This window comes from Triturus cristatus, chromosome 4_2, assembly GCF_964204655.1.
Source record: "Triturus cristatus chromosome 4_2, aTriCri1.1, whole genome shotgun sequence".
Classification (NCBI taxonomy): Eukaryota; Metazoa; Chordata; class Amphibia; order Caudata; family Salamandridae; genus Triturus; species Triturus cristatus.
Genome location: NC_140586.1, coordinates 312,514,762 through 312,523,254, shown reverse-complemented (window position 1 = coordinate 312,523,254; position 8,493 = coordinate 312,514,762). Strand labels below are relative to the sequence as shown.

The following is an 8,493-nucleotide window of genomic DNA, read 5'->3' as shown; positions in this document are numbered from 1 at the left end:
TCTCCCTATGCCTTGTAGCCTTATGTGCAAACATTTTCCTTTCAATGCTGCCTAGTTTCCTCAGTCGGACGGAGGTGGGCGGGGGAGGAGGCCGGGGGGGAGAGGGGGAAAATCGAACAGGCAAAACATGCCCAAGTTTTCGCTGAGTCAGGCGGAGGTGGGCAGGGAAGGAGGCTGGGGGTGGGGGGCGAGGGAAAATGGAAGAGACACAACCAATTTTAAGTAGCTTGCAACGGGGCACGACGTGCTCATTATTTCGTAATTTAAACACACCTCAAGGTCAGAAGGACTGTCAGTAACAGAGGAGTGTTTATCTTCTGGGAGACTTGGAAATGTGATCTCTGTGCCCCAGTTGTGCATGGTATTGTAATCAGAAACTGCTGTTGAACCGTTCTCTCTGAAGGGTTCTGTTAATGTACAAATAGGATTGTTATCTTGTTGGAATAGAGTGCATCATGTTATATAGATGTGGGAGAGGGAAGGGAAGCTTGGAAGGAACGTCTGCTCACCCAAGCTAGTAAACAGTTACCAGCAAACTCTAGCGCTCGTGTGCAGCAGATTGTGCAAATGAAATCTATTTAGAAAGGGCCTGTGGCTATCCCTACTCCCTTATGCTGCAGCTGTACTCTGCCTGGCTGCCATCTCCACCCTTCCTCCCTCACACACACATGTATGCCCATGGATTGTGTAAATAAAATCTATTTAGAAAGGGCATGTAGCTATCTGTACTTATGCTGGAGCTGCACTCTGCCTGGCTGCCATCTCCACCCTTCCTCCCTCACACACACATGTATGCCCATGGACTCTTCTTTTACAAATCAGCAACGTCATTTTCTTCAGAATACATCATGTAGTTAATGAAAGTGAGCCGAGCAGCGCTGGTTACACTGAGTCACCTAATAATTTGGAAAATATGGGCTTTGAAATTAAAAGCATTTTCCCTCTTAAATACGCACTTTTCCATTTAGGTATATGTATAATAATTCAACCAAGCAAAGGCTTGTAATTCTGTAGGCTGGGCTGCACACAGGAGAGCTACTCATGGGTAGCTAGAGAGCTACCAGTAGCTTGCGAGCTACTTTTTGGAGAAGCATGATCTACTGTTACACTGACTTGGTATGCTATGAAAATGTGCTTTTGCTGGTGCAGTCACGTTGCTCAAATGGGTGCAATTTCAGATATTTATGTTTCCCTTGTCTTCATTGCTTGATTTGTCACTCATAGTTGTTGAAATGTCAGTCATAATTACACTGAAATTATGAAAATGTCACGCATCGCAATGCAGAGCAAGGTTATTTTAAATAAAATTGCAATGGGGCAGGACGTGCCTATACTTCTGTAGTGTAAAGAAACCTCTCTGGGGGTTTCAGAAAGGCCCGTAGGAACATCGCAAGGGAGCAACAAACTCTGTGTGCCCAAGTATAGACAATTAAAACCTGGAACACGGCGCCTTCTGCTTTTCAAAGAGATTTTCATTTTTACATTATTACAAAAATGCCTGCACTCACAAGGGAATCACTAATTCACAGCCACTTGTTACCAGACAACAGAAGCACACAAGAATAAAGACGTTTTATTTTCAGGAAGCAAAGCAAGAGTGCATCATCGCACGGAGTCTTTACACACAGCACAGAGAAAGACACACATGCAACCAGAGAGTCTCGCACCACAAACGCATGAAGGGAGTGAACAGATTTAATATTTCATGAGAGGCTAATTAGAAAGCTTTTGAAGAACTTCACTGTAGTTTTGCAGGTGTTGCGCACGCAGGGCGTTGCTTTCTTCAGCACACCGGTGCCTTCTTGCTTTGATTCTAGTTGCACCACTATACTGCTATCTAATGTGGGTTATTTCTATTGGTTTCTACAGCTTTCACGTGGGTGTTTAATTCACACTAGGTGCTTGCAGGGCCAGCTTTAGAGTTAAGGGCGCCTGGTGCGACAATCTTTTTGGGCACCCCAGCCCCCAATAACCTCCATCTCCACAGACTCCCTCACTACCACCTCCCATAGTGTCACTCAACTCTCCACAGTCCCTTTCTTTCATGCATTTCTTTTGTTTTATATTGCTACTCATACCAACCATAGGGTGTCAGAGCACTTTGCATCGCACACATGTTATACACAGTGCTTAATTTGTGTAAAACAAACAAAAAAAATAGGTGCTGGTGTCCAGAGCTTTGCTCAAATGCAGAAAGCCAGCAATATTAAATGTTAGTTTTCCAAATATGTTGTTTCGTAATCTGTCATGCCTTTAATCCACTACCAGTCACACCTTGCACCTTTATCTCAGTTTTGCAGTTTCCTGCTTTCTCCCTCTGTGGCTTTTTTCTGTCTTTCTTTTCCTCTTTCTTCCCCTTTGTGTGTTTGTTTATTCCTCTCTTTCTCTAGGTAAATGTGCGATGAGGAAAAATAAGTGACGGTCACCAAAAATAAGTGCCGGTGGAACCTAAAGACAACCACCGGATTAAATTGAGCACTGGTTACTCAGAGGCAATGAATCTTGTGTATAAAGCATTCTATAGGAAATGTTAGACCAAACAGTGAGGAATACCGTTGTGTGATCTGCATGGTATACATTCTTGGGCATAGGAAAGATTTATTTTTTGAATCCAACATTTTTAGAAGGTACAGTGTGGCGGTACGGAGTATCCCAGTAGCCCCCCCTTATGTCTTTTATAGATGCCATTCAGCAGCACATGTTATATGGACAATTTTTGATGCAATAGAATTCTTCTTCCCAAGTGCTTTTTTTTGCTCTGGCCTCCCTCTGCAATATCCCATGAAAGTTACGTACAACCTCTTGAGCCGGTCAGAGATGTGCCTGTACTTAAACAGCTCAATAACCATGATTTAAGACTTCTGGATTTGAGAATCAAAGGCAGTGCAAGTCTCGCATAGCGACGGTCTGGGTCATAACCAAAAAATCAAAACACATGCTCATCCAATCCTTCGCCTCTCTGCAGAGGAACTGCATGTGTTGAAATATTGGCAAGGCAAAAGTAAAGGAAACTTGTCGCTTGCAGGAGAGTGGGTGTGTTGTTTATGGGGGATATTTGAGTGAAGGAGCTCCAAGGAAGTACATTCAAGATCAATTTAACAAACTTGAAAGAATGGAAAGCTAACGTGGCCCTGCCAGTAATCACATTCTTAACTTGGAGATCATGGTTATCTTACCAGCCATCAGGACTTGAAACTAATAACTTGCATATCATGGCATACTTTATTTGCCCTTAAGATAAGGCAGCAGGTAACTTCTAGGCATGTCATTCACTCCCTTGCCAATCACTATGATTCTGATCTCAGGGGAGCTTTCATGATGTCTCATGCAAAACATATTAAGAACATGCACATAATATTTCTTAAACATTTTCTCTTCATTGCAAGGTAAAACGCGTTTTGATCGCTAGGCAGAGGACTCGTATTCAAGCAGCAGGAACATTCGAGGAAGTGAATAAGAAGGTACGCATTTGTTTTTGAGTGATGGGTGAAGGGGCAGTGCTGAAGTTTGCCCTCATGAACCTTTGAACAAGTAACTTGCAGAGCCTCAACGGTGGTATACAGCATTTACATACTGCAGCAATTATGGAAGCACTTACTTAAAGCCTGGATGAGCTGGAATTACTTTTTACCCACTTATCATAAAATGTAATTTTTCATCCAAATTTTTTTTTTATAACTTAAGAAGAATTTTCGTGAAGATTTTTTTGAAACTACAAAACATGCTCTACCACATGAAGCTGTAAAATTGTAGCCATGTACTATTAATTAACATGCAGCTTCGGAATTTTGTATCTTAGGTTAAGCACAAGTTTGACATGGACCGTTTCCTGCTGCCAAAAGATGGTAGAGTGGTCAAGCGAAAGGCTGAAACAGAAACAGATGGAGAGGGAAAAGCTGCAAAAACACGGAAATATGATGCCTCCTATTTGGACTTTGGGTTCACCTGCATTGTTGTTAGTGGAGAAAGTAGACCACAGTGTGTGGTTTGTGGCGTGATCTTAGCTAATGACAGCTTGAAGCCAACCAAACTGAGGCGTCACTTTGAAACGAAACATGGGTCTCTGGCAGGAAAAAGCAGAGATTTCTTTGCCAGGAAGTTGCAGGACATAACTCAACAGAAAGAAGCGGTGAAACAGGTGGCAAATACTCCAGCAAATGCATTAAAAGCTTCATACCAAGTAGCATACCACATTGCTAAAAATAAAAGGCCCTTTGTAGATGGAGAAAAAGTGATTCTCCCAGCATTACTCGACGTCGCTAGGACAATGCTTGGTGAAAAAGCAGCAGAGAAGTTCAAAAGCATACCCATCTCAGACACAACAGTTTGCCGCCGCATCTCTGACATGTCAGAAGATATCCAGGGACAGCTTATAGCCCGGTTGAAATCAAGTTTGTTTGCTGTGCAATTAGATGAAGCAACTGATGTGTCAAAGGATGCCCATTTAATTGCTTATGTCCGATACTGTTATGAAACACTATTATTGGAAGATTTTTTATTTTGCAAGCCAATCAAGGGGCGGGCGACAGGTTCTGATTTGTTTGACATTATCAATGACTTCTTGAAAATCCATGACTTAAAATGGGAAAACTGTGTTGGAATCTGCACAGATGGTGCTCCTTCAATGTGTGGTGCTAGGGCTGGCCTAAAAGCTAACGTGTTGAAAGTGGCTCCACATATTCTGTGGACCCACTGTATGATACACCGGGAAGCCCTTGCTGTTCGAAACATAGACAGTGAACTTGAGGATGTGCTTAATTCTGCTATAAAAATAGTAAATTTTATAAAGACTCATCCCACAAGAGCTCGTCTTTTTGCAATTTTATGTGCAGAAATGGGAGCTGAGCAAGATGGCTTGCTGTTTCATACAGAAGTGCGGTGGTTATCCCGGGGGAAAGTGCTGACTCGCATCTTTGAATTAAGGAATGAAGTACGGCAGTTTCTTCTGTGTTTGGACCCTGACAAAGCAGAACAGCTATGCAATCCCCGCTGGCTTGTGCTTTTAGCATACCTTGCTGACATTTCCGACAAATTAAATTCCCTGAATCTGTCTCTGCAAGGAGCTGAAATCACTTCTTTTACAATGAATAAAAGAATAACTGCATTCAAGAAGAAGCTGGAATTATGGAGAAGACTAGTGGAAGAGGGCCTGTTTGAGCAGTTTCCATGTTTAGTAGATGCTCTTGAGGAGACTGAATATGAACTTCCAAGTGTTGGTGAGATAATAAAAAATCACCTGACGTCTCTCAGGAACAGTTTAGAAAAGTATTTTCCTGAGGACATCGATCACTTCAATGACTGGGTCTTTCAACGATTTCTGGAAGACGTGGGGAGCCATCTCCCGATTCGCATGCAGGAAGAACTGATTGATCTCCAAAGTGACCGCACTTTGCAGATGCAATTCAGCAAAGTCTCACTGGGAGAGTTTTGGCTGAAAATGTCTGCAGAACATTCAGCTTTGAGAGAAACTGCTATCAAAACTCTCATGCCTTTCAGCTCGTCCTATTTATGTGAGGTTGGGTTCTCAGCACTTGCAGTGTTAAAGACTAAGTACCGGTCAAGACTAGATGTGGAGCACAACCTGAGGATGGCAGTAGCAAAAATCCATCCACAGATTGACCGTCTCTGTGGCGAAAAACAGGCACACCCATCACATTAATGTTAGTGGTGTTATTATCAATCTGTCAAATCATGTGTTATATGTGTAAAACAAAGCTTCATAGTAAAAACAATTTGCGCACATTTCGTCTTGGAAAATTTTGTTTTAAACTGTGTAATAAACCTCTGTCATTTAACCAAACCCACTCACAAACCTGCAGTTTTCTAAACACTCTTATTGTGTTTAACATTATTTGCCAGATATCGCCCGTGCTATGCGGGTGGCAGTCGATTATATAGTGTACCAGATTCCAGAAATTTTTGTCGGGTGGTGGGGGGGGGGGGGGGGGGGGGGGGCGACATCTAAAAAAAATTAGCTGGGGGGGCTCAGCCTACAAAAGTTTGAAGACCTCTGCCCTACGCTATCCAACACTTTCCTTAATGTTGCACTCTCTGGAGTTGGAATAGTAATTTTTACCCCTACGCTATCCAACACTTTCCTTACTGTTGCACTCTCTGGAGTTGGAATAGTAATTTTTACCCCTACGCTATCCAACACTTTCCCTACTGTTGCACTCTCTGGAGTTGGAATAGTAATTTTTACCCCTACGCAATCCAACACTTTCCCTGCTGTTGCACTCTTTGGAGTTGGAATAGTAATTTTTACCCCTACGCTATCCAACACTTTCCCTGCTGTTGCACTCTCTGGAGTTGGAATAGTAATTTTTACCCCTACGCTATCCAACACTTTCCCTGCTGTTGCACTCTCTGGATTTGGAATAGTAATTTTTACCCCTACTCTATCCAACACTTTCCTTACTGTTGCACTCTCTGGAGTTGGAATAGTAATTTTTACCCCTACGCTATCCAACAGTTTCCCTGCTGTTGCACTCTCTGGAGTTGGAATAGTAATTTTTACCCCTACGCAATCCAACACTTTCCCTGTTGTTGCACTCTCTGGAGTGGGAATAGTAATTTTTACCCTTACGCTATCCAACATTTTCCTTTCTGTTGTTTTTTTTGGAGCTGGAGTAGTAGTTTTATTGTCTCTGCTATTTAATATTTTTTTTATTATTTTAGCTAATGTAGTATATAATTAATTTTAACAATATTAAAATTAAATGTAATAGTTTTAATTTGTTATACATAATTATTTACATTTTATTTATGTTATTGTTTTATGTGTGTAATGTATTTACAATTGTTAACATTTTTAAATAATGTATAATTTATTAAAATAATTATTAAAACATTATTAAGTAAGTATATATATTATATATTGTATGTCTATGTTTAATTAATTTTTTATTAAATTATATTTATTAATTATTAATTTTTAACATTGTGAAATATATTTAATTATGTTTAGTTTATTTATAAGTATTATTATGTTTATTTTACATATTTTTTAGAACCAAAAAAAATCGATATTTTTAAAAACGATATTTTTGACATCTATATTTTATTTTCGATATTTTTGCACTTACTATGTTGTAGATAGGATGTCGATATTCTTGACATCGATATTAGTGTTGCGATATTTTTGTAGGTCGAATTTCTGACTTTCGAAATTTTGTCAGAGAACCGTTGCACGTGGCCCCACTATCAAGCACGAAGGGTGTGCAGTGGCATCCCACTTCAATTTCTACAGTTGCCGCTTTCTTTATTTGTTGTTTCTCCACAGCGTTGATGTGCTCTGGCCTTCGTTCGTCTTTGGGTGCCTCTGCCATCAAATACAGTCGTTCTGCCTTTTCCGACGCGGCTGTACCTCCTGATTCACCTGATGAGCTGCGATTTGCCGTCTCCATGAGCCTGGCGTGCCTGCTCACTGCTGCTCGCGGTCTTGCTGTTCTTCCTCGCTCATTTCTGAACTGTCTACTCATGCAGGCACTCTCAAAGTGATTGTCTCGGTTGCATTTTCAGCATTTCTTGCCCATTGCCGGGCATGCATCAACATGTTGGAAGTCGAGGCCGCACCGGTAGCACGTTCTTTCTTGCCTTTTCGTTGGCAGTGGCGGTGTGCTGTCATATTTCTTGCTGCTTCCCATTACGCGATTTGCTTGCTCTGTTCTTCTATCCTTGCCCTGCTCCATTTCCTTGGCATGTGTTGTTGCTCTTGCTTCTGCTCGGGCCATCGTCAGAATTTTCTCCAGCGTCGTTGGCTCCTTCAGGATACGCGGGGGGAACTCCACGTACTGGCAGCCTTCGATGATGCGTAGTCGTATCGTTTGTTCGTTGTCGAACTTATCAAACTCACAGTACATTACTAACTTGCGCAGCCTTGTCGCAAAATCATCTAGGGACTCCTCTGCTCTTTGACATGCAGTGTTGAATGTGTATCTCTCGAAGTCGATGTGCCCTTCCTGGTCAAACTTCTCTGTGAGACACTGGATCAGTCCTTTGTACGTCGCTGTTTTGTCGCTGGGGAAAGTTGTGAGCAGGTCTTCTACTTCATCTCCTGCGAGATTCAGGAAGAGGTTAATGTGTTTGACCTCTGCGACGTCTGTGGCGCGCATGTAGCGCTCGAATTGCCTAATCCAGCGTTCCCACCTGATGCCTGTCTGGGGTTCCGATATGCTGAATGGTAGTGGTTTGCGAAATATTGCCTGGGCGCTGGGTTTGTCGCTTTAGTTGGCCACTGTTTCCCTTTCCTTTATCTTCCTCTTGCAGTGCTGTGTTCCTTTTCCTTATCCATGCTCTAATTTCCTTTTATTTCTTTATTTTCACCTTTTCGTCTTACTATTTGTTGCCTTGCCTGAACTCAAAATGGCCACCTGGCCCTCTCTAGCCTCTCATTTGCTGTCCAGCCTGACTCCAAGATGGCCGCCGGTACTTCTGTGGGCGAGATTTGCTATTTGTTGCCTTGCCTGACCTCAAAATGGCCGCCAGGCCTTT

The 8,493-nt window shown here is 42.1% G+C and overlaps 1 protein-coding gene across 1 annotated transcript; it reads left to right on the top strand.

Moving 5' to 3' along the window:
• Positions 1-3,817: 3,817 nt before the first annotated feature.
• LOC146833774 (zinc finger BED domain-containing protein 5-like) lies at positions 3,818-7,500 on the top strand. Its single transcript, XM_085599913.1, has 2 exons — positions 3,818-5,378; positions 7,283-7,500. Exons 1-2 carry the CDS (start codon positions 3,818-3,820, stop codon positions 7,498-7,500), a joined length of 1,779 nt encoding a protein of 592 aa, XP_085456039.1.
• The last annotated feature ends 993 nt before the right edge of the window (positions 7,501-8,493 follow it).